Source organism: Cuculus canorus, chromosome 9 (genome assembly GCF_017976375.1).
Source record: "Cuculus canorus isolate bCucCan1 chromosome 9, bCucCan1.pri, whole genome shotgun sequence".
Classification (NCBI taxonomy): domain Eukaryota; kingdom Metazoa; phylum Chordata; class Aves; order Cuculiformes; family Cuculidae; genus Cuculus; species Cuculus canorus.
This window is the reverse complement of record NC_071409.1, coordinates 3,391,913-3,418,635: the sequence shown is the minus strand read 5'-3', so window position 1 is coordinate 3,418,635 and position 26,723 is coordinate 3,391,913. Positions and strand designations below refer to the sequence as shown.

The 26,723-nt window shown below is 45.7% G+C and overlaps 1 protein-coding gene across 1 annotated transcript; it reads right to left on the bottom strand.

Moving 5' to 3' along the window:
• Positions 1 to 17,624, bottom strand: MSL2 (MSL complex subunit 2). Its single transcript, XM_009568952.2, has 2 exons — positions 17,207 to 17,624; positions 1 to 4,061 (listed from the first exon to the last, which is right to left on the bottom strand). Exons 1-2 carry the CDS (start codon positions 17,346 to 17,348, stop codon positions 2,464 to 2,466), a joined length of 1,740 nt encoding a protein of 579 aa, XP_009567247.1. The 5' UTR covers positions 17,349 to 17,624; the 3' UTR covers positions 1 to 2,463.
• Positions 17,625 to 26,723: the final 9,099 nt, after the last annotated feature.

Here is a 26,723-nt window from a genome sequence, read left to right as displayed (position 1 = left end):
TAATAGACATTTCAAGAAGGTGGCAGCATAAAAGAAAATGTTCTTAGGAACAACCTGAATCTACCGTTTGCAGTTTACATCAACGATCAGGGCTCTCCTGTCGGCGGTTCCAAAGCACGCTTGGCCCGAATCTCCAGCTGTTGGTACCGTGTTTAATGCAGCAGTGAGATAGTAAAGATTCCAAGTACTCCCACATTTCTGGAGCCAAGGTACTGCGTATTCCATTTAATCCAAGTCCTAATCAATGTACCAGCAACAATCTCGGCAAAACTTAACAGCTCCGAAAAAGCATTCCGAAACAACCCATGCTGTGCAGTTCCCTCCCCTTAAACCAGAGCCGGGGTTGGCTGCTCGGCGTACACGCAATGGACTAGAACAGATTTACATCAGAAGGTCACGATCAAACCACCACATCGGGCAATGGTAGGATCCCTTTGGGTCAACACAAAGATCACATACAAGTTTAACTAAATACATTTTAATAGGACATCGTTAAATCTCATGAGGGCTAAAAAACACAGATCGTGGGTACTTGGATTGGCAAATAAAGACAAGAATACTAAGAAGCATTTTCCACCATTTACTCATTATCAAAAATATTTTTCAACTCTTCTTGCAAAACAAAAACAAAAAAGTACAGACTGGACACGTACATCACATTTTTCTTCCTATGGCTTTAACCCCCCACCCTACCCACCCCACAGAAAAGACGGGGGGAGAAACAAACCAAAACCAACAGAGAGATCTGACCACGTTCACAGGAGATGACACCATGGTACACTACAAACAAAGGAGGTGTCATTTGTGTCCAAGGGGGTTGCTTATTTCTTAGGTGAGGAACCATCATTGTACATGCTTTGTGCCAAATCAAAACACACCTAACGCTGGGTCAGAGCGTGCTGCAGGGTTCCTGGGACGAGGAAAAGGGGAGATGGAAGCGGTGAAGCAACTCAAAAATTCACCTACATGCTGAGGCAGGAGCTGCCTTGCACATGAGGAGGCAATGGTTTGTGTTGCAGTCAGCCCATGCTTAATCGTGCTGCATCACTCAAAGGGGAGAGGCTTCTGCTTTCACAAAGGAACCTGACTTTCTCTGGTGCCAGCGAAGCCTTAAACACGAGCCTAAACGGGAGTGCAGGCAGAGGAGTTCAGGGACTACACCAAAATGAGGCATTTGTGCATCAGGCCCAGTTCCACAGAGGTGCGCTCCACTGAATGCGGTCTGGGCTCAACTCTTTGCAGCTCTGCGTTAGTTCATTTGCTGCCCTTTCAGCCCAGGCTGACAAGCACAGACCTTCGAAAGCCGCTCCCAACAGACCGGAGGGGAACAGGATGGATTCTGGAAGTGGGCGATACAGCTGGTTCTGTCTAACAGACATCCAAAACCTTTGACTTTATCGCAACCGAACCCTCTGCCTCAGCTGAGTGACCACCGTCGAGGGGACGGGTCCCAGCTCTGCTGTGGGACAAACCTCATCAAACCCACCCAGCCCAGCTGCTGTGGAAGGCTCCATCTACCCCAGGCACCAACTGGCAGCGGAGGGGCAGGAATCGGCCACAGTCTCTCTGTGACCCACAAAATCCCCTCTCTCTTCTAGAAGCAACAGCAGAAAAACCAGCAGGAGCTTCAAAAAAGAAGGGGGGTGAGGAGAAAAGGGGAGAACAGAGCCTATCAAGCTCCAGCCTTCTTGGTGTACAAGTCATTTTCTTGCCTCAGCCAACTGTCCATAACACATCAAACAGACAGAGCTGGCACAGAGGGCAGAACAGAGGAGGAATGACTGGTGGGACTGTCAAGGAACAACAGATGATGTTGTGAACAGGCCGGTGCATCGCAGGCAGCAGGGTGATGGTCAAGCACTGATCCTCCTGCCCTTGGCTGAAGGTCAAGCTCTGTGTGGGCTGCTGGCTTTCTCAATGTATTACTCCTCCTTTTTAAACTGTCCCATACAGTCGGTATGGGCGATCATCTGGGACACACACTGGGAAATTACCTCCCTTTTCAGATGGCATTCCCCAGCTCCACGCCGCGTTCCCTACAGGAACGCCAGGGGATTTTCTAGTCACCCTGGCTGTAACTAATGGGCAATTACTTCACTATGCTGTGCTCTAACACAGTTCCGATGGACTAACTGGATACCACTTTGAAGCAGAAGCTTTGACTGAGCACAAAGCATGACCAGGTACAATGAGGTTAATATATTCCTTGCCAAAGATCTTGTGATAAATCATTTACATCAGCAATCGATCTCAAAACTATGAGGTGCTGTAAGAACTAAGAACAGTTTTAGGGTAACTCCTCCATTATCTGCAACTATTTCCCAGACACTAATACACAGAACATAGCAATGAAAAACACTTGATACAAGTGATCTAAACGCAGGAGCTCCAGCAAGTTAAACAGAACCATAGCTGCCGTAAAACTGTAGCAGTTCCCCTACGGAGGGCAGGGAAAAGAGAGAGTCAACAGTCATATCTCATGTCTATAGCTTCATCCAAACTTTTATCGTCGTGTGTACTGGCAGCTAAAAACGTCGTTACTGGTGACCCTGTCACATTGATTACACTGGTGCTTGTGCTGGCATTGCGCACCGCAATGCTTGTCACATTAATGCCCAAAGTAAGCCGAGTCTGCTCCAAGGCCTTTTCTGGCACTGCAAACGCCTCCAGCTTCTTCTCCCCGTTAGCCATGTACGAGTTTTGGCAGCCACGGCATATGCAGTCAAGGCAGGCTTTGCGGTTCGAGTAGCAAGGGCAGCGTTGGCCACGGCATGTAAGAACACTTGGATTTTGGGTGGCACGACCACATTTGCACCCTTTCTTTTCTTGTGGCTTTTTATACACAGTTTTTGTTGGGCTTCCCGGCATAACGTTACTGCTAGGAACTTTCTCCTTCGCTTTGTCTTTTGTTTTCAGCACCCCGGGTTTGGCTTTTGGGTGAGATTTCTTAGGGGCATGTTCTAAATTCTTTTTCATGCTTTTGTTAGACAGGAGCACAGTTTTACTTATTTTGGGAGTGGTGCCTCCGTTGGGCACCGTTGCAATAGGCTGCAAAGACATTTTGTTTTCCTGCTTCACTGTTACTGGAGCTGATGCGCCCAGTGTTGGGCCACAGATGATGCTGGAAATGGGTAGAGGTTGCACCTTTTCGCTGTCGCTTTCTGACCGAGATCGCTTTCTATTTAACTTAACTACCTTAGGTGTTGCCGCTGTACACGAGATTCCGTGTGGAGAAGCATCTGTGGACATGAAAATGTTATGGCTAAGAGGTGGGGGAGAAAGCTGCAGGAAAGGACCGTTAGTCATGTTTGCTTCCAGGCTCGGCTGCAAATTAGAATCACAGACTTCAGTATTGGAGACAGTCTCCAGGCTCCGAAGAACTTCCTCCACGCTGAGGAGGAGTGAGCCGCCTGGCTTTATGTCCTCACTGAAGCTGCAGATGTCGATGCCTGTGGTGCACAGGTCACTCGTAGAGACGGGGTCGCACACAGGCTGCAGGCTGCCGGAGATGTCCTCAGTTTTTATGTATTCCCCGGTACTACAGACATCAATCGTGTTTGCCTGTTCAGGAGAAGGAATATTCACCCCCAATTTATCTACCGAAAGCCCATTACAATTGGGCAACCCATTGATAACAGAACCTCTAATATCAATGCTGTGTGTGCTTTCAGGTATTGACGTAAAAGTAGCTGGAGGATCAGCCGTGAGTTCCGAGGTTGAAGGTACTGGGGAATGTGTCAAACACAAAGCCAAGGCTGCGTCGGAAGATTTTTCTGTCTCATCATGGAGTGGTGATCCATCTTTGAGCAAAGCCAAGAGATCTGCAGAGCAATCAACCGCCTGGATGATATCTCGTGCCAGCGGGGTCTGCGTTATGTATTCGCAGAGTTTCTTGTAGCAGTTCACCAAGATGCTCAGCTGCTTGTTCTCCTCAAACTGTTCGTAGTCCTTGCACCAGCTACATGATGGTTTCATCATCATCTTCTTACCTTTACAAGTTTTGCAGACATAATGCTGACACGTGGAGTTGGTAGGAGCAATAGGGTCTTGTAGCAAGTTTCCTAAGGAAAGAAGAAAGAGAAAGATGAAGGACTCGTAGAAGCATTCCAGGATAGTGGGGGATGGGTTTTGGCACTATCGAAACAAATAGCCTGAAGTTCAGCAAGTCACAGGCAACAGCCTGTGAAAATTCTCACAGCTGCCCTAGCTGGTTTTAAACCAACATTAAATTAAAGACAAAAATTAGAAGAAAACCATCAAGCCATGATTTATTGTACTGCTGCAGCCATTAATACACCCTCGACTAACCCACTGCCAATCCCGTGTCCCCTTCAGCAGCTCCTTCCATTGAACTCACCAAATACACAAGGTTTCTAAGAATTTACCCAAAGTCCCATAAAGAGCTATTGCAGAGATGTTAATGACATCAGTGAAAACAAACAGCAACGGAGCAGAAGGAGGCTCCGACTGGAGCGGAAAAATGATGCAACAGCAACTCCAAAAGGAAAGACCACACAGATGACTTGGTTTTACTTTCCATTTAGCTGGGACTGAAAATAGAGCCTGGCTTTGTGACAGTCAGTGCCGTCACTACCACACAGTTTTTAACTTTGCAAGTAACAAAACCAGTTAAATGAATCCCATGAATTCCTATAAACACTGAATAAACCACCGTGTAATCTCTGTGTATAAACCCCAAACAACCCCACGCTGTATTGCTTTCTAACAGATTGCTCCTGTGCCAAACCAGAAGGTGTGACAAGGCGACTACTGACACATCCTGGGGAGTAGTGGCTTTCAGTTTTCCAATTCCCAGACACCTATTGCTGAAATAATGCTTCAAACAGTGGCACTGCCATAGCCAGGACGCCTAAATACTTGAAGTGCCAACAGCAGCTCCTGTCCTGGGTAGAAGCGATGAAACCAGAAGAAAGGATTTCTCCGAGGTCTTACGGTGAAGAATAAAAAGCCAATAAAAATCACTTGCTGAGGGATCACCACACCTGCAGGCACCCAGTTCTGACACCCAGATCCCTGAAACAGTAAAAGCCTGGGAGAGTGTTTCTGGTTTTCCTTAAGAGCAAATCAAATAACACATAAGGATAAAGTAAGAAAGAACAGAGATAACTGCAGTTCTGCACAGAAATGACTCAGGTAGTGACTTGACCCAGACAATGCTGGGATTGCTTTGCTATTTCTAGCCCGCTCCAGGCCAAAAGGATATTTGAACATTGAAATTCCCTTTCAGAGCATCTGTAGTCACCTACAGCAACAGGTTCCCCCCTTTCTGGGCAGGAGATCCTCAGCTTCAAGCATAGCCCTCTCCTCAGAAGGAGCCTTTGTTTGGCGAGTTACAACCATCAGTGGATTCTCACCCAGATTTTCCACAGTAAAAACATGCTGCTAAGAACAAATGAACAAACATAAACCATTTGGGAAGAGACAGCAAAGTGCACACATTAAACAGACTGAGATTAAAAAACATATCCAAGATATTTTCTCTCCTCACTCACTTGCCAAGGAAATTTTCACCACATGGCCCTTTCATACCCAATTCTCGTGACAGCACTTTGGAGGAATATAACACGCTGGACCTAATAGAGTGGAGCAAGTTCTCAGCTAAGGAGTAACCCCCCAAGTTTTCCACCCTGTATTACCTTAGTCAAGAATCCAAACCGTCGGGTAGCAGGGCGAAACTCTCCCAACCCTTGGCTGCACTTAAAACTATGGAATGCATCCCTTGCTCTGCAGCCTTTGTCAGCATGTCCCACACCTTCCAACTGAACCCTCCACACTTCTCACGGTTCCAACCACCTGTAAAAATTCAACTTCACCAACAGCTGTCTGTCCCTCCTGGATCCTGAGTCTTCCCAACAGGACAGGCAGAAAGCTGTGCCCTGCCCCACACAGGAGGCAAACCCACCCGAGACTCCTTCATATCATGCTTTGAGACCTCAGGAGCCATCGTGCAACTGCACACCTCCACAGTGCTCCCAGAACCAGAGGCCACCAGCATTCAATATGAGGTCAAATTTTGTTCTCACTATAAATAACCGGTGAAACCAAGCAGTCGGGTGAGCTCCTGGGTTTGTCTTTACCCTCGTTTTGCTGGTTTTGGTGATTACATACGATGATCAATGCTTTACAGATCATGAAGGACTAAAATACTTCAGAGATGGAACCAAAAAAAGGGTATACCAATTTAACTGTTGATTAAAAAAAAACTCATCACCAACTGTGCATTTTATTTCTCCTAAAATAAATTTGGCTGAAACTGTTGGATGGGTATGAATGCTACAAGAGGATACTGAAAAATTTACATTTCCAGAAGCTTTGGGGAAAAATAACAGACGGGCAGACAAGAGAAAACCCCTCACATGCTCTCAGTGAAGGGAAGAACAGAGCGAGTTCTACCCTCAGTGAATGCCAGGCAACCTACACAGGAGAGACCCTAGGAATGCCTGAGCTGTGGGAATATTTTCAGCTTGAGCTCATATCTCATTGAATATTCATTCTTCAAGGTTCCTTTCTCATACGGATCCTGCGGCACCTATCACTCTTCAGCTCTAGTACTGTTAAGCTAAAGAGCCAACCATGAGATGCTAATTCACAGAAAGTTAAATTTCATTACTTTTAATATCTGGGGAATGGTATGAAGTCAGCAACACCGTCCAGAGACAACACCCAACCTGCGACCCAGGACCTGGAGGCAACCAGCTCTGGGACATTCCAAACTGTTGGACCGTACAGGCTCCCGAGGCCTAACAGTCATTTGATGCTGTTAATTACCAAACTTTCCTGGATTAGGGTTATGAACTCCAGCAACAAAATAAAGCCTGGAGGAATTCAAAGATGTCACCTAGCGCATGCTGAGTTAGACTGCAGATCCATCTGGCCTGGCAGCCATCTCACTAGTGGCCAAAAGCAGGTGCCCAGAGCAGAGAGCAAGAACGAGGCAAGCAAGCTCTTAGTACCTGGCTGCATCTTAACGGTTATTAGCTGAGATACTTCTCAGGGGAGATGGGTTTCCATGTGCTGGGTATCCCTCAGAGTCTCTCCTTTGGCTTGCATCATCTCTTCAACTATTTAGGATGTAATCAGTCAGGAGAGGCTCCGATAAGTTCCCTGGTCAACTGCCCATTGTGCTGGGAAGGACCCTTCTGGTTTGAACATTACTCTCAGTAGTTTCACCTGACAATCTCTGCTGCTCGTGCTGGATGAAGCACAAGTCAATTCTTGTCCCTCTCTTCCACACTAATCGCGGTTTTAGACATTGACCACATAACCCTCTGAGCTGTCTCTTTCCAGACTGCACAGAAGTTGCTCCTTCTGTTAGATCACCTTTCTCCTACCTCCAGGGCTCTTCTTTGAGATGGGGGACCACAACTGCAACACTGTAAGATACAGGAGAACCACAGTTTTATGCAGTGCTATAATGAAGTTCCCACTTCAGTCTGTACTCCAGCCCTGGCTGTTAGTGCTTGCTTTGCCTTTTTTGATGGATACTCAGTACTGAGCTAATGTGGCCATTTCTGCTGCAAGACAGAGACCTCTCCTTTGGCTGGTAGCCATCAGTGCTACCATCTTCTATAAATTCACAAAGGTATATAGATCTGCAAGATATAAAAATGGCAGGCTCCAAGAAGTCAATATTTTTCCATGTTTATCATTTCATATTTATCTAAGCTACATTTAATTTGTCATTTTATTGCGCAGTCATCCATCCGTGTAAGATCCTTCCACAATTACTCAATGCAGTCCATTTTTACTGCCCTAAATAGCATGCTGTGACTAAACTTTGCCTCCTTTTTCCTCACTCTCTTTTGCAAGGGCTCTATTAATACACCAAAAGCAAAATCACGTTCTTACAAAGCCTCCAACAAGAGACTTTCCTGAAACAACATCAGTTCTTCACTCTCCTACTTTCAGAAAAGTTTACTAAACAACTCCACTAATAGAAGCACTGACAGTTAATGAGCTGCATACACAGAGGAAATACTTTTAATGTATTATTTACAAAATGCCACAGCAGTCCTGGAAAGACTGCTACCAGGTGGGAGGTCGTTTCAACCACAAGGAGTACTTCCTATTGTGTTCCTTAACCAGTATTACTTCACAGCTGCAGGAAGTGGGGAAGCATCTGCAAACTTCGTCTCAGAGACCAAAGGGAGGAGAATTGGAAATCAAAGCAATTGTTAGGTGTCTGTGTCCCGCAAACTTGCTCAGCATGGGTGCCACTCCCTGAGAAGATAAACCTGAACAGGTCACCCCCTCCCGTTCTCATCTGGCAAAGGCAGAAATGTAATGCTCTGGAAAATGTGCTGAACACCAGAAACCACTGCCCTTGGAAAAGCCTGCTGGTACTTCATATATCACCATTTTTAACAACTTGAAGAATGACGGAACTATTAAATCTTAATCTGATGAAGTACACTAGAAAAAAATATGGGGTCAAATTTTGTTCTCACTATAAATAACTGCATCACCGGGGTCAACCTCCAAAATTTGTCTGCCAAAAGTGTGCTGGCATCACCAGAAGTCAGCCTCGGGTTATAGCCTGCAGTAGGCAAGCATGAAGCACAGCAGCCCAGCCCTCTCCTCCAGTCGCTGGAGCGCCCTATTGGCTGCACGGTGCAGGAGCCGCATCTGCAAGGGAGGAAAGAGGAGAACTCACCCATCTCTTGGCATCAAACAATGGCCAGGGTGGCATTTTTAAACCGAGTATTACAAAAAGCCTCTCTGGACTCTGGGTTAGTCAGACAGAAACTCCATAGCTCCATTAAATCCAGAAAGTTTTAAAACCAGGAAGCTATAATCAGTCTGCCAAGGCACACGTACTTGAAATGAATACATGACAAGCACCTCAAAGTAATAACTAGGAGCTGGGGATTGAGCAGGTGGACTGCTAATCTTCCTGCATTTTCTTTTCTGGACTTAATGTGATCCGATTGTTTCTACTAAAACAACTAGCTAGGGGCAGTAAGCTCTAACACACTGCTACACACGCTTCAGAGTTAAACACCTCCTGAAGGACAGGAGCTAGCTCTAACACATGACACAGGAAAGGCTGTTTGAAATTCAGCTGCCCATCCACCTGCAGCTCGAGCGCTTCCGCTGAAGCCACCTCCGAAAGGAAAAGGCTTGTTTTCCCCCCTTCCCGGCGCTGCTCCCTCCTCCAGCCCCACACAGCATCCCTTCATCTAAGGAGTTATTGGCCAGATCCGACTAAGGAATAAGTACATCAATGAGACTGCAAAGCAAAACATGGAAAAGAAATACACCATCATAAAAGCAGTAGCATTTTCAGAGTTTGACAACCCCCTACAATCTCTCTTCGCAAATCTATTTGAGAACAGATGGACATATGATAGAGTGGAAAGGTCTGTTAACCGTCAGTGGGAAAATAAAACAAGCGCATAAGAGCTGTTGCATATGGGTGTGAGACCTGGATATTTACTAGAGAAGAACCAGACACACTCAAAACCACAGAAACCTCGGGAGGTTAGTGCACAGGGCAGCTGCCAAGGGCAGGACAGCAGCGAAAGGTCTCCAGCCCAGCCTGAAGACCATCACAAATACCGCACTGAGGCCAAGAGTCTCACTAGATAGGCATTTGGCTCACCCCTGCCCTGAAAAAATGCCCCAGTTGGAAAATGTTGGGCAACTTCTGTCATCACAGAGAAACCCACTGACCACCCAGCACTGGACAGCATTCAGAAACCACACTGGCATCAGCAGCCACCATGCTGCTAGCTGGGAGGCACAAAGGCACAAGACACACCAGCAATATTGCTAGCACAACATGTTAACCTAGGTCTATGAAGCACTGACTGTAAGTAAGAGAGTAAGAGTTGTTCACAATGACAACACTAAAAATGTGCTTATCCTTGAATGTTTCCTGTGAGACAAGGTGTCATACATAGAAATAGTTTTATTCAACCAAAAGCCAGAAATAGAAAAAAGTGCCCAAGACTCTGAGCACAACTCTTTTTCAACTCTGGAACAGTAAGAGTTTATTTGCTTGTGACTAAATGATAGGATTTCTTCCTGAAAATACCATGGTGCTCTTGGACCATCACAATTACAACAGTGCCACTAGAATTTGTCCAATGATATTCACAAGCAGTGACAGATTCCCCATCAGGTGTAATGGAAACATTGGACGCACACAAAAAAAGCATTAACAAAAATCACCTTATTTCAAAATTTTATCAGAGAAAACATTCTGCTGAATATTTCTGAGTCTCCCCCATCAATAAACAACACCGAAACATTAGCTGCAGAAATTGTTGCTCCAATAGAAGGATGGTGGTGGCTAAAGAATTAATGATTGTAGAACTCTCTGGAATAAATGAACCCTGCACTATATTTGTCTAAACACCATGAGAACCCCAATTAACCATGGTAAGAATACAATTAAGACTATTTTTCTGTGGATCTGGAGAAAAACACTCGACCCCTTTAGTAGCTAAATTAAAAAAAAAACAAAACCAGAAACGTGACAACAAACTGCATTTTACTGTGGAAGGGGCTGCTTTGTTCTCTGAATCTACCTACTGCATAAAACCCAACAGAACCGATTTTACCAAGTCAAAGCTACATTTCTGTTCAAAAATCTCCACGTTCACAAAATCACTGACTGGAAAAATTCTAAATGTATTTTTAACAAACTAGGTGGCAAGGTTCAAACTTGGTAATGAACAGGCTTTATAAAGATCGATAAATTCATCTTTTTCATCACCCAACATAAAATGTTCATGTAATAATGTCTTCCAAAAGCCAAGCTTGCTGTATTTTATGAGGTTTTAAATGGCAAAGTTAACATGTCTCTGATGGGTATAAGATTAATTTAACATGTTTCTATGCACCATGAACACTTGTAAGGGTTAAAACTTGTTCTGAAAGTTAGAGATCCGGTTGATCGCATTCTCCAAGCAAACAAAAAGGTACTAAAAGCTGCTTTTTCCCCACCAAACAAAAATGCCCTACAAGGACTAACTGTGCAGCCTTGAAGTAAAGTGTGCTCTTCAAGCCTGCTGGGGAGGCAGCAGGCCCTGTGCTGTGACTGCCAGGCTCAGGAGACAGAGAATAACAAATGACGTCATCGAAGGACCTCAAAGCGAATTCCTCCCTAAGAGCAGGGAAACCTTTACTGTCTGGGAAGCAGGGTGCTCCAGAAAGGGCTGTGCTGTGCATTATTTCTCAACTTACATATTAGATGCAAACAAAATTTTTTCTGGCCTCACAGTCCTCAACAGAATATCCAGCAACTGCTTGCTCCGTATTTAGCCAGCCTCATCTGTAAATCCTAACAGAGGAAAACAAACCCACAGAAATCTGTGTTTGAATGGACTATGTCCATAACCCCAGACAACTAAGTTGTCCCAATAAAGATGCCTCTTAGCAATACATTAACTTTTCTCTAAACACTCTGAAATGCAATTGCTTTAATCAATATCCTCAGGCGACCGCTAAACCCTGTCCATCAGCTCCCACTGCCTCAATGAGAAACAAACTCTCATCGCAAATCATGTCAAACGACCATAGCACAATCTTCACTGTGCACCCTTCCTTGGAAGCTCACCACCCACCAGCTCTTCAGATGGAAACCACAGTTACTTCTCTTTCTACTCCGCAGCCTTGTTCTAAGACACAGGAGTATGTCTAGTTTAGAAGCCAATCTGAATTCAACTGGTAGAACTTAATGTTATCAAAACACAGACAGCACAATGCAGACAACCTTGAAAAAGCAGTTCTCCCAGGAGTCACACACACAGGACTTGAAAACAGGAAAGGGAAACACTGAACTTAAGTAAGGAGGTTTTAAGAGGAAGAGAAACCATCCAACGTGTTCTTGGCTAAAAGCTGGTGTATTCAGAGAGGTACCAGTGGACATTTTATTGATAACTGCTTGTGCTGGTTACCTCAATGCAAGGAGAAAAAGAATACCTGCAGCAGAAGGTACTGGATAGGTACTCAGTCCTGTACCCCATGCTCCCCGGTGTCTGTGTCACGAGTGCTGTTATTCTGCACATTTTTCAGAAATTCATAAGCATTCTGGCAACCATTCATGTAATTTTTAAGGGGAAAATAACATGTTTTATACAATACCAATATATTATAGCTGGATGGTGTTTTTCATCATTGAAAATGGAAGAAAGAAGAAAATGTCAATGAAAAAATACCCATAGAAAAGCACTGATCCAGATCACTTTTCAAACATAAAAAGTGACTCTAATCTGGCAGCATGGATCATGAATCAGCTTTCGCTCCTCTTAATCTAGGGAGAACAGACAAGGAATAGGAGCTCTAAACTATATTTTTCCATCACAAAACTTAAAGATGCTTTTTCACTTTAAAATTCTGATATCCAGGCTTAACTCGCTCAGTCATGGCTCACATCCCAAACAGAAAATCCAGTACTACACATATAATTAGTTCTATGAGTAGTGAAAATTTGTTTCTTCCCCTGTGATCAGAAACTGAATTTTCTAGAAGTTTCAGTCTACTTAGGTGTCACCTAACAACCTTCCCTTCTCTAAAGGACACCACCTAACTGCCACATGCTTCAGTACCATCAGTGAAAAAAAAGAATTTGCTTACTCGAGCCATCATTCACTTTTGTTTCCACTTGTTTGTGGTGCTTCTTCCCTCAGACAGAAATCTTCACATGGAAGTTCAATGACACCGTACAGGTCTAATTCCCAATTTCCCCATGACACAGTAAGAGCCTAAAGTAATAAACTCCACTAAGAGCTACAGACAAGGGGTCCAGAGGAGGTCCCACCACGCACCAGCACAAGGGAGAAGTGGTCAGGGCTGCAGAAGCAATGGAGAATTAGCTCAGGAAGGGGCAAGAAGGAAGAGGAGGAGCCTTCGCAGGCCCAACAACACTGAGAAGATAGGACAAAGATGGAAAATTTTACACAACTCAACAGGCCACCAACTAGGGAGAGATTCCAAATCTAGCTGGCAGAATGAGTTCCCTAAGACTCAACTTACATTAATGGTATAAAACTTTTGAAAAATAAGCTCATGCTTTTACACGAGAGCAGGATGGAAACAATACCATCTCTGCATTGATCTTTAAACAGGAAAACAAAAAGTCTACAGGTTTTTTTCTATTTTTTGGCCATTCCCCATGCTCGAGACCTGCTTCTGTAAAGCTGCTTTACCAATTAGCCCCCAACCCTCTAACTAAAATGACCAAGAGCTTCCTCAGAACACTTGATGTGAGTTGTATAAGGCAGCAGTCACACTGTCACATCAGGTTTTGTTCCCTCCCATCCACTAATCTCCCTAAGCCTCCCCTAAGCCACGCGTTGTCTCACATCCCCATACTCAGACTCCCGCATGTTTAAGGCAAGAACTATACTCTCAACCTGTATTTCTACAGCACAAGCAACAGCCAAGGCCTTGGCCAAACATCAAGCGTTGTCCTGAAGCCAGGCAACCTCTCAAGCACTTTTCACATTCTGCATCAGCAATACACTTCAAGTATCTTTCGGAGGTTCCAGGGTGAAGTTTTCCTCGGATAAAAAGCTGATCTGATCTGATTGGCAGTCTCTTACAAGCATTTTAACTGAATTCCAGAAAAAGGCTGTTAGTGCTGGCAAGCCCAGTGGCCCTTTGAAGGACTTGCAGTAACCACATGGTATCTGAAACAGATAAAGCCACTTTTGAGAAGAATTTTACCTCAACAGGCAGTGCTTTTAAAACACAGAAGTTTGTTGCATAGATCCTACTAAGCCATTTTCAAATTAAATGCGGTATTAACATGCAATTTAGTAATAATCACTGTAGTCCAGAAACCAACACTCTGATTTCACATCCTCAAGACGCAAAGGCACGTACCTTCTGCCTAATGCACCTTTGGGAGCAGTTATTTTTAAGTTTTAAAAGCTTCAGGAAACATTGTCTCGTACATCCCTGTAAAAAGATGATGCATTACCTACAGCACCATCTAGGAACTATCACATGATCTCACTTAAATCCTAGAAACACACACCGCTAGACCATCCACATAATTCCACCTTTATAGCCCTTCAGGTAAGAAAGAGACTTCCAACCCACCCAGAACAGAATTAGCTGACCTACGATGGCATCCAGCATCTACATTACGACTTTCTACTGATGGAATGTCATGTGTGCCAATTCCAATCTAAAAACAGAGCTTTAATTAGAATTTCATACCTCTGTGGGGCCAAAAACTTCTGCCACCCCTATGCGAGCCTATTTAAAAGGCCACAGGATCAAAAGAAAATGAGTTGGCTCATGTCTAGTGCACTGAGAAGAGTGAAAGCACAGCAGCGTTAGCTGATTTATAGAGTTGTCTATATAGAGCATGGGGAATGGCCACTGAATTCTTCCAAAAACAATTCTCTAAAATTAAACGGAGAATCCTGCCTGTGGAATTAATACCTACAGCATAACAAAGTGTTACAGGATGTGCTGAGAGAAGTTAAATACTGAGGAAAGCTTGATAACATAAGGAGCACTAATTTGAGGAGTAATTTCCCAAGGGAAGTCCTAGAAGTCCGATTCTTGAGATTTTACCGGAGCGTAGGGGGTTTATGCATTACTGATAATTCACACAGCATTTCTGCAACAAAGCATGATTTTTCAACATTTACAGTCAAGGATGCGTTGTACCAAGATCCATGCAAGGAAAACACCAGATGCTCCAAGTCCCTTGCACACAAACTTATACCCAGGTATTTGGATCTCATGGTCTGCAGAGAAAGAAGTGAGCACCTGAAAAGCTTTTCAATATAAAACCCACATGCTGTAAAGTTTTGGGTGGTCATAGCACTGACTCTTGCGATCATGAATCCTCACAAAGTAATCTTAACTCCAGTACATAAACTTTACCTTTTAAGACACTAAATTTGAAAAGGTTTTGACAGTTGGATAGGCTTTACATGACTTGAAGTATGCAGAAGGTGTAACAGCTCTTAGCACTAACATGCACACGATGAAAGAACCATTTTAAAAACGTCACAGCAGGGTCAGAAGGCCAAAGAGAGGAAGAAGCACTGATATTCACCCATGGCAGGAGCAGGAGAGGAGGGCTACAGAAAGCAAACAAGAAAAAGAAGGTAGATTTGCCTTTACCAGCCCGAGCGGAGGATTTGTGCCTGCTGGTCAAGCCCAGAGAGGACAGTTTTCTATTGGGCAGGACCGCTCTCCCATGAGTAACTGCCTGCAGGCTCAGGAGAGGCACTGCACTAACTCCGCAGGACAGAAATGTATTTTACTGTAGGGCTCCACGAAGGGGCGGGTGTTTACCAAGGCCTCTGAATGTACATGCCACAAATAGGAACCCAGGACACAGAGATAGTGCTAGGGAGTCACTGGGAGACAAAACGTGAAACAAACAGCAGCTGCAGTTATCTGAAAGCCAGCCACAGTTCAGAAAAATAAGTCAAAGCAGTAAACTTAAAACTCAAGAAAATGAAGCATGAAGAGGGGAGGTGGAAGCACTGAGTAGCAGTTTGTAAGTAGGAATATTCATCGAAGCACAAGTCAACAGAGAAACTAAAAGGCACGGTCTACTCTACCAAACTGAGAGCAACTGAAAAGCCAAGCAAGAAAAGCTGAAGAGAGGGAAAATAGCTCAGGAATAGCAGGTGCTAATTAAAGAGGCTATTTCAGCATTATAGTAAAAAATCAGACTGCAAAAGACCAAGAAGGGAAGAAGTCCAGGCAAGGAGAACAAAGAACACATTTCAGAAGACCAGTCTTCAAATGGAGAGGCCGGATGGCACAGGAGCTGGAAACACGCAGTCTTGATGTAAATATCGTATTTAAAAAAAAAAAAAAAAGTCAGAGAAATATTAGCATGTTTTTAGGCAAAAGCAGTCTGATAACTGACCAAAAGCAAGGATTTATGGAAAGAAAGCACAGTTTGGGACTGGAATTAAGAGGGCCTAAAGTAATAAGCAAGAGATTAGGCTCAGAGGTGCCCTGATACTAACATCGGGGTTATGTGAGAAAAAAACCCTTCGACAAATTACTTCAGGAAATGACGACGCAGCGATCCTGGGAACAGGCTCCCCCTTTCCCAGTACAAACAGATCTCTCTTCTAAGACTTTAAGTGGGAGGAGCCAATAGCTACAGGGTAGGAAGCACACAACGCGAGTATAGCAGCCTCAACAGCTGAAAGCCTGATCCTGAGAATAAATAAAATATTTACCTTCATAAACCCCAGAAACTCAATTAAATCTTAGTGGGGGCCACACATATTAGGAAGGATAAACACATGCCAACAGTAGTCCACGCCGTAGGAAAATACAAACGCTCACAAGGCCAAGGCTTAAAACTACCAGGGGGAAAGAGGAGAATTAATAAAAGTGTCAGCCGAGAGGTCTACCAGCTCGGACTCGCTCTCTCCCACCAACGACCACGGCTTCAAAGGAAGGTTCAAGAAAGGCTGACAGCTTATCCCAGAGCTTCCTACCGGGAACAGACACGTGCCCCCGGTTCATAAACACAGCAGAATGCAGCTCCTTCCCCGCGTCTCCCAGGCTCTAAAACCCAAATTCCGGGCGCCCGCCTTTGCCCACCCACCGCGGAATGCTCGGTTTTGAGAAGAGGGAGCACGAAACCCTCGCAGGCTTGCAGCCTCTTTGATAGATATATATATATATATTTTTTTTTTTTTTAATTATCGTTAGAGGGCTACACACGAAAAATATATTCCAAACACTGTTTCCGTGGGCTTAAAATTCCTGGCTTTCCATCCGAATTACTTTTTATTGTTTACATTTCGGGGAGTAAATACTCCCCTCCTCCCAGAAGTCCGTATTTCCCTGGCTCTGCGCGCTGTTTTGGGTACCTTTTACCCCGCTTGCTCTTAGTCATCAGCATTTTAGGGCAATTCACCCCCGTCGAGCAGGGTATTCCAACAATCGCCGTGCCCTTTTGGGAGCAGAGCGACCACAGCAGCGGGGCGGGTTGAGCAAAACACACTCTCTCGACAGAAAAAAAAAAACCACCGCAGTATTTTCTGGCTATTCAACACGGCCCTTTTCTCGCTTTTCCACCCGGATTTCGCAGGAGGCGGCGGAAGCCCGCGGGTATTTTCTCTCCTCCCCCCTCCAAGCCGAGTTTCCCAGGCGGATCCAGGGGTCGGGAAGGGGTTTTCCCGGGATTGGGGCGGGGAGGGGGGGCTCATTGTGCAGGGAACAAAAGAAAGATCCTCACCGCACACGCAGCAGGAGAGGGACTGCCTGAAGTAGGGCAGGAGCTTGTTAATCTCAGAGAAGGACTGGGGGTCCCCCGGGTCGTAGTTGAGCACCAGGCGGCTCGCTGACACGTAGAGAGCAGTGGCATTCACCGGGTTCATCGCAGCCGCTCGCACGCCGCCGGCTCCGCGGAGAGAAGAAGGCGCGGCGGCGGCCCCGGGGCCGGGCCGGGTGTCACCTTGGGCCGCGGCCACCCCGGGGCCCGGCAGCGCGGAGGCCGCGGCGGCCCTGTCAGCTCCTCCTCCTCGGCGGGGGCCTCGCTGCCGGCGGGGCTGGGCGCTGCTACGCGGGGCCGCGCGCCATGCCGGGCCGCGCCCGCCCTCCCCCTCGCGCCTCAGCGGCGGCCCCGCATGGCGGCCGGGGGCGGCCTGGGCCTCAGCGCGGCCGCATCACCGCCGCCGCCTCCTCCGCCGCGGGGCTGCGGGCCGGCCCGATGCGCGCGCCGCAATGTCAACAGCGACCGTTAGGTCCGGCCGTCACTGCGGAGCCATCGCCGACGACCGCGCTGCGCATGCGCCGCCGCCCTCCCCGCTGCGGGGGCCCGGCCGGGGGGGGGGGGGGCGGGGAGCGGGCAGCGCGCCCTCTGGCGGGGGAGCGCAGCGCGGCGACGGGCCCGGCGGTCGCGATCGCCTCAGCGGGCGTCGCGATGGGCGCCTCAGCGGGCGTCGCGATGGGCGCCTCAGCGGGCGCCGCCACAACCGCCTCAGCGCACACCGCCACAATCGCCTCAGCGGGCGCCGCGATAGCCTCGGCCGCGCGGATTCGCGATCGCCTCAGCGGCGCACTCCGCCCCCCCTCCCCCCCCCCCGGGGCGCGCCGGCCCCGCCCGCGCAGAGCGTGGCGCGCGCCGCCTCTCCTTCCCGCCCCCCCCACCCTCCGCGGCCTGTACAATCGTAGACTGATAATAGCGTTGGGGGCGGAAGGGAGCGTGAAGATCATCCAGTTCCAACCCCCCTGCCATGGACAGGGACACCTGGACACCTCCCACTGGCTCAGGCTGCCCAAGGCCCAGCCAACCTGGCCTGGAACACCTCCAGGGATGGGGCAGCCACAGCTTCCCTGGGCAACCTGGGCCAGGGCCTCACCACCCTCATGGTGAAGAAATTCCTCCTTATGTCCAGTCTGTATCTGCCTCTCTCCAGTTTATACCCATTGCCCCTCGTCCTATCACTCCAAGCCTTTGTGAACAGCCCTCTCCAGCTCTCTTGGAGAGCCTTCAGGCACTGGAAGGTCACTATAAGGTCTCCTTGGAGCCTTCTCCAGGCTGAACAACCCCAACTCTCTCATCCCGTCCTTATACAGGAGGTGCTCCAGCCCTTGGATCATCTTTGTAGCCTACTCTGGACCCGTTCCAACATCTCCATCTCCTTATGTTGAGGATTCCAGAACTGAACACAGTATTCCAGATGAGGTCTCACAAAAGAGGAATAGAGGGGCAGAATCTCTTCCCTTGACATGCTGGCCACACTTTTGATGCAGCCCAGGATACGGTTGGTTCTGGGCTGCAAGCACACATTGCCGGCTCATGTCGAGCTTCTCATCCACCAGCACCCGCAAGTCCTTCTCTGCAGGGCTGCTCACCTTGCTGGCAAGTTGCGGCTGCCCCATCCCTGGAGGTGTTCAAGGTTGGATGGGCCGTGGGCAGCCTGATCCAGTGGGAGGTGTCCCTTCCCATGGCGGGGGGGTTGGAAATGGATGATCTTGAAGGTCCCTTCCAACCCAAACTATTCTATGAGTCTATGATGCAGTGCAACTGTGTGCCCTTCAATCAGGCTGCTGAGAAAGAGCCTCAGTGCGAGAAGCTTCATCTGGGCCCTGTCTGCTGTGCCTTAGGAGCTGCTTTAAGCACAGGACTTTGCCTTTCCTGAGTCTCACTGAGCCTGGCCTGCTGGCTTTCTGGTTTGTCCTTCGACCTGCCTCATTGCTGTGGACGTCTGGCAGTCACTGGGCTTGTCCTTGTTCCTGCTGCTGGACCTGTTCTGCTTTTCTGTTCAGGTACTGTGGGATTGTGCTTTTTTTTAAGCTAACTCTATAATGACAGACCGATCCCTGACCCTCAGATGACTGTGGTCATGGATCAGTTTGGTCATGGATCAGTTTGGTCACTTACAGTCTGTGCTTGTTTGCTAATTTATTTACATCCCTGTATCTTTTCAGTAGAAAGTGAGTCTAAATAAGGGTGGAATAGAGATGTTATTTTATTCTCTGGTTCATATCAATGTTCTGCCCACGGCTGCACTTGGGAAGAACAAGACGTTTCATATAGGTCAGTTTAGAATACGGCCCACGAACTCTGACAAATACAAACATCTGCAGCACACCTTGGGTGATAGTTTTAGGTTTTTGAACAGTGCCTGAACAGAGTAACCATATAGATGTCAATGGGTGGTTCTTTATATTCTATAGAACATGAGGTGATGAGGGAGCTCCCTGTGCCAAGACATCCTTTGGTTATAGAAATGGTGCCTCCTAAAGTGTATAATTCCTACAGTGCTGCATCTTTAAAGGAAAGTTATCAAAATTCTACAGATTCTTGTAGCCCCCTATGTGGGAGGGCTGGAGCACCTCCCATATGAGGACAGGCTGAGAGAGCTGGGGTTGTTCTGGCTGAAGAAGAGAAGGCTCCAAGGAGACCTTATAGCGGCCTTCCAGTGCCTGAAGGGGGCTACAAGAATCTTGATTCTATAGAGGAGGGTGCTGGCCTCTTCTCCCAAGTGACAGGAGATAGGACAAGGGGGAATGGCCTCAAGCTGCGCGAGGGGAGGCTCAGACTGGATATCAGGAAAAAAATTTCACAGAAAGGGTCATCAGGCACTGGCAGAGGCTGCCCAGGGAGGGGGTGGAGTCACCACCCCTGGGGGTGTTTAAAAGACGGGGAGACAAGGTGCTCAGGGACATGACTTAGTGGCAGATAGGAATGGTTGGACTCTATGATCTAAGAGGTCTTTTCCAACCTAGTGATTCTATGATTCTATATACTGCCTCTGAAAGCTTGGGTATGAAGAAAGAGATGGGCTTTTGTTGCTGTTTTCCTGTAGGGTTTGTGTGGTTTATTCCCTCAAATAGAAGACAGATGCCAATGGCAGACTTCTTTATATCTGCTCACTCGTTTGACTTGATGTGTGTTTCCATCTGTGTCCTTACACTTAGAATATCATGAAGAGAGAGACAGGATAAGATTGGAATGATTGTAATAGTTCTAACATAGTTATTAATGAATTAACAAATCAAACACTGATCAATATCACAGTAACTATGGAAGAATCGAACAACACCAAACCACCCCGTGCCTTCTAGGAAAGACAAAGCTGATTTTTTTCCAAAACGTGCTCAGAAAGAACTGGAGCTTGTCAGCGTTACTCCACAAGGCCTGTGTGCCTTTCTGTCAAGTGACCCATGGCTATCTGCTCACCCTTGTCACTACCCCAGTGAGACGCAGCTCCAGGACTCTCCTGCAGTACAAGCTGTATCTGTTAACTTCTCTGTGCCTTTTTGGTGTTTAAATCTCCCTGTGTTTTGTCTTGTAGAATTGTCCTTTTAGTTGTATCACTCCTGAATGTCCACGGGGGGCCAACCATGACATGGCTTCAGAATCCTGGTAAAAGAGAGTACACACCACCGCCCACTGTTTTTGCCTCATTTCATGTTCATAAATGAACTGTAGACTTTCCTGTTATAACATATTTTTTTCCTCCTCTGTGTTCAAAAGTATTCCCAGATGTTATTCCAGAATGGCCATGTTTTCTAAAAGGTATTCCAATTTCTTGCTAACCTCACACCAGGATCTCTCTCTGGGAGTTATTATCTATAGTTTTTGAGTTTGATGCCTACAATGCCACATCCAAGACCACCCTGTTTTTACGGTTTATACAGGAGTGGCTGCAGTGGCCCTGTCTTCAAGTGCACATTCATATAGGAAGAAGCCAATTCCTACTTGTTTATTTGGGTCTGGTTTTGCAAGTAGCCCTTTGGGGGGGGTGGGGGTAAGCCATCTACACTATCAAGCTTGAGACCTGGAGTAGTTCAGTGTGATTTGTCTTTACCAGTGCACAGGAATTCCCAGTTTGGAGCCAGAAAGTTCCTTGCTCTGTTGTTGACCACTGAAACACACAATGCTGCACAATCAGTTCTAGAACAATGTTGGGTCCACCAGTTTTTGCAACTGTGTGGTCTTGTTTGTTTGTTTGTTTTTTATTTAACTGTCTGCTGCTTTTCAGAAACACCCAGAAAATAAACAAGAATCTGTTTCTGTTTTGGATTTACAAGGACCTGAAAATTAATATTCCCCAAGAACTTTAAGGTCCCTGGGCTCTTAGTACAAACCCCACCCACTAAGTCGCTATTGTTCTAGGTTTTGGTTATTGTTCTCTACAAGTCAGTCACCCACATTCACTCACATTATTCGGGCAATATGTTTAAAGGGAACTTTCACAGGCTGCATTTGTAGGACACGTTCCCTGGAATTTATTATTCAGCACAGCTTTCTTCCTTAGTTCTCCCAGCACTTTACCAATTTGAAACAGCTAGTGGGTGTAGCTGCAAGAGCTTTTCTCCAACTGTGCAAGCATGCCTGGCCTAATAATTGTTCTATTTGAATCAGCATCAAGTACGGTCATGCATTTTGCATATCATATTAGATCTTTGGTAATCAAGTTCCTCCTGTTGTTATTAAATTGTCTAGGTACAAGCTGAAGTCATGGGGCTGATCTGTGTAACTCTTGAGTTCTGTCGGAGGAGATCAATTCCACCTTTTTTCCAGAACAGGACCTGAGAGCTTTTACCAGATGCTAGACATGTTCTGTGTTGATCTAATTTATGTCTACAAAAATGCCTTTTCAGTTACTTTTTCCTTGTAGTGTAATTTACATGAACTGTGTCACTTTATAGTGTGGCTAATGTGAAAAATCTGTTTGCCTTGCCTTTTGAAAGTGTCATGGAACAGGCTTCCAGCGTGCAAGTTAGAAGCAGAAGGGTATTGGTAGAGCACACATCAGTCCATCTCTTTACGGAAGCTGTTTCTTTATTTATGGGATTGCCAAACAAAGAAATTAAAGCTCTGCCAGCCTTTCCCTGCTCCCTCCCTGGACATAGTACCATAAATCCAAAATCAGCTGTTGCTTGTCTAGGCTGGGGGGTTCTTGTTTTCTGTGCATGCCTGGAAAATCTCAGGCCTTCTACCAATTCGGATGTAGTACCACTTCACTCCTGGTCAAGCTCTGTGTGTGCTATCCAGCTCGGGATGATGACTCTTTCCAAATAACATAGCAAGAGCTCAGAATTGATTTGGGCAGCTTCTTAAATTGTAATGATTTGGAGGACTGGGGGGAGTTGAGCAAATTCTGCATTTGCATAAGGGCTGGCCATTGTATTTTGCTTCCAGGAGGATTGTTCCCTTCATCTTTGGTCACCTTCCCAACCACTGACTGAGCTGTGAGGTTGAGAAGTTCTACAGAAGCTCATGGAAGGAGCCCTTCTTTCAAGAAATAGATTGTTTTGGCAACTTGAATTATTATTATTATTATTATTACTACTACTACTACTATTACTATTATTACTATTATTACTATTATTACCATTATTACCATTATTACTATTATTATTAAAGCAGGGATATTCTGACCTCTCTCCTTTGGGTCTCAGCTGCAAGTGGGATAGAAAAACTTCTGGGAAATGGTTTGCTTGACTGCCTCATTCCCCAGCCAGGCAAATAATTGTTACTGTGACTTCCTAAAGGTGACTTCTCAGATCCACATGTCCTCTGTGCAGCTTTTCTTTGACCAAAGCCCTTCCGGCCTTCTGTAATGAAAATCTTCCACCTGATGACAGATAGATGGTTAATCTCCTTGTTGCTTTTCCTCCTTTTGAAGCGGGGAGAGGACAACTGCTTTTGCCAATTGATACTGTGTAGTTACCCCCCTGACAAACATATTATCTTCACTCAGAAGTCTTCTGTCAGGCTTTCTTGATAAACCAATGCAAGCTGATTATTTCCACATATCAGACAATGAATAGAAAGTTCTCTCTCTTCTTTGTTTTGTTTTTAAATGAATATTTCATAGTTGATTAAAATATGCAATTCGGAGAATATCTTACCTAGACAATCTCATGTTGTATAGCTTGTCTGATGTGATCATGGCAGCCACTACAAATCCAGTTTGGGCCACGTCTCTGAGATCTGCTTATTTTTGTGAGTCCCCAGCTCTTTTCTGATGTGAGCTGTGCATCCGTTCAGCACCTGGGCTTCCAGGAATGCAGGAGTTTTGTCAGAACAGGACTTTTGCTTCAGTTTGGTTTGGAACAGCGCAAAGCAAGTAGAGATGATCTGGAATTAGCACTGAATATTCAGGCTGAATCTGAGCCAGACTGCTAATGTAGAAATACTGGTTCAGCTCTGCACCTACTCCAGCTCATTTGGGTTTAGCGAGAACGCTGCTGTATGTGCTTTTCGGGAACAAGAATCTACCTCTTACACGCCTGAGTTACCCCTCTGACTTAAGATATCAACAAGCGTTGATGACCTCTAGCTGTTTCTTACTGGAATACAAAGTGATGATGGAATTGGTTTTTATTGAGTACTTCTGTTTACCAAAAATATATACAAATCACTATTTGCCTGAACACGGAAAAACTGAATAGCAGGAGACTGTTTTCTTATGGTTTAAAGTCCTCTTGTAACTGGATTTGGTCTCAAAATCCTTTCTCCTCTTTCACTGAATTGCATTGTGGGGGCTTCTAGAGAAGCTGCCTGGAGAGTTTTTGGGTTTTGTTGCATCTCTGAGACAATGTCTAACAACAATTCTGACAATACAGGCCTGTAGGAACAACTGTGTCAGAACTCATTCTGGTATCCCACTTCCAAAAGCGGGCAATGACCAATATGTAGGCAACACTAATAATGTTGTAAGCATACAGTGTTATTTTGCTAGCGTAGTCTCTTAACTTCCAGCAATTTGTGTCTGCAACACCTCCACAGATGGCCGCCACCCTTTTGCATTTTATAGTTTTAGATCTATTTCTCCTCCATTGGTTTGCCCGATGCTTTCCAAACCCCTTGGCACACAGGGTCCCCTGCATTAAGCAGAGTCTTGCTGTGGCCTGAAGAAGTACCTCTTTGTGAATGTTCTCCATCCCAGCTGAAGCCTACGATATTTGCATGGGAATAGCTGTAGAACCCTCACCCCCAGCCACCCCTTTCCTGCCACTCCTGACTTTGCAGGTGCCTGTTGTTCTACTTCAGCCCTCCCTTTTCCAGGCTGAAAACTATTCATTGGCTGCTTTTATAGGAATCACTGCATATGCTCAATCAACTCTGTTCTTGTCTCTCTCGGTCTTTCTGCATCTGTATATATGTACATACCCTAGAGACTATATAAAATCACATACATCTCCTTCCTTTTCAAGAGCAAGGCACAAGGTGTGATGGAAGACCAGAACTGCAAGCAGGATTGGAGATACAGGTTTACCATGCAGGTATTCTGTGGCACAATGTCTCTTCTGAAGTTTTATTTTCTTTTGTAATCATTGCTAATATTCAGTTTGCTTTTTGACCGCTATTGAGCTGATGTTTTTGCAGAGGTGTTGTAAACTTGTTCCTTTCGGACAGTTCAAAGGTCTAACATTGTATGTATTCTTGGGATTGCATTTACTAAGTCCCTTTTCCAGACTTTGCACAGTTGTGATGAACAGAGTAGGTCCCAACTCAAGGAACAGGAGACGTCCTGGCTTAAGCTTGTGGGACTTGCTGGTAACACTGTTAAAATGCAGTTTTTACTCTTTCTTTCCTAAAAAAACTGTTCATTAGTGACAGGACCCTTTTATGCAATGAAAAGTTACTTTCAAGAGCTTCTAATTGTCAAAGGGCTATGGAAATCCTAGTAATGACATGAACTGAGTCTCCCTTGCATATGTTTGATTTCATTAAATAATGCCGCTAGATCCATATGGAATGAATTTCTGTGGAAAACCTGTGTCAGATCCTCCCCAGTATGTCTCATTTATATGTTCACTAATACTATTTTTTTTTTGGTTGGGTGTGGGGTTTTGGTGTATTTTTTGTTGTTGCTGCTTGGGTTTTTTGCTATTTTGCTTCATAATTCATATTTGATTTATAGATTTATGCTTTATTAAATCCCTTAGTGCCTGCCTTAAAAATTGGCAATAGCCACTCACCATATGACTTTTTAGCAAGAGACTTGATATTTAAGCTAGTTCATCTGTGAATTATCTTGTAATGTTGAGGTGTAAACAATTTGGTCCTGGAGACTTGTTAGTATTAGTATTGTTAGTATTAGTTAGCTAATCATTTGTTCTGTAACTTAATCTCTCCTACTCTTCAGGGTGAAAGAGAACCTCCAGTCTCTCTTCATCGAATAACAGTTTTTTTGGCACAGAAATCTTTTCAAGTTCCTTTGCTATTAATTCAGATGTAAACCAAAAATATATGTTTTCCTGCAGTAATTGTATAGTCTGAATAACCCCTTTAATCTTGATTTGTCTCATGGCCAGATTCTCTGGCACGCTTCCATTTCCCTGTGTACATAAGAAAGAACTGACTAGTTTTCATACTTCTAGCAAGTTGTTCCTAAAAGTATTTTACGGCCACTTCACTCTGTTTTTCATATGTAACCTGTGACAGTTTACAGCTCTGTTTTCCCCTAGTACTTCTCTTTTGGGCAGAACTTCAGCTGTTTGAAGAATGCCTTTTCGCTTGTCGTAACTCCGCTGCCAAGGCACGCCAACCTTCTCTTCCCAGATGGGGTCTTTCTGAAACCTGTGTGCGCAGGATGCGTGTTCCTAGCCCTTTTGCACATGACCAGTGTTCCGAATAGTGGTAACTCTAATTCCTAAAATTGCAAAATTCCACTTCACGTTTATTTTTAATGAAGAAGCGATTGTAGCCAGCCTGAATGGTGCTTAACCAGCCTGCAGCATAGAATTACGTTTTCCTAAGAGACAGTGGAGGCTTTAGCTTCAAACATCCCTGCTGTCTGTTTCCTGCTTGGGCTATTTCCTGCTCAGGGAGAACCTCTGCTTCCCGATTTTTGATGGAGCCTGACTGAGGAGTGTCACGTGCCGATTTATTTCACAGACAGGCAGAAATGCAGCTAACATCTTGCAGTTCCTGCTGGGTGCTGAAAACTGCACAGGTTGAAATGGTCTCATGCTAAGGAGGGTGTGGACTAAGGTACTTGATGCCTTCATGCCTTGGCTTTGCTGATGAGGTCTCCCAGGCCTTTGTGCCGAAGCTCAAGGAGAGGGGCTACCAGCACTGGGGGATGCATGAGTTAGCAATTACGGGGGAAGTTTGACACACACAGTTTGGGAGACCAGACAGGATGGCCCAAGTGTGCCAAGAGAGCAGGCAGGTGTTGCAGCAAGGCCACCATCATCTGTGAAAGGTCATGGAGATCAGTAGAGAACCCTGATGACTGGGGAGAGGCTGGTGTTGCACCCATCTACAAAAAGAGTGGGGAGGA

Excerpts from the sequence above, each read along its gene's own strand:
- MSL2 (XM_009568952.2), bottom strand. The coding sequence starts at position 17,348 with ATGAACCCGGTGAATGCCACTGCTCTCTACGTGTCAGCGAGCCGCCTG. Across the intron at positions 4,062-17,206 it reads CCTCTCCTGCTGCGTGTGCG|GAAACTTGCTACAAGACCCT; the intron begins GTGAGGATCTTT and ends TTCTTTCCTTAG.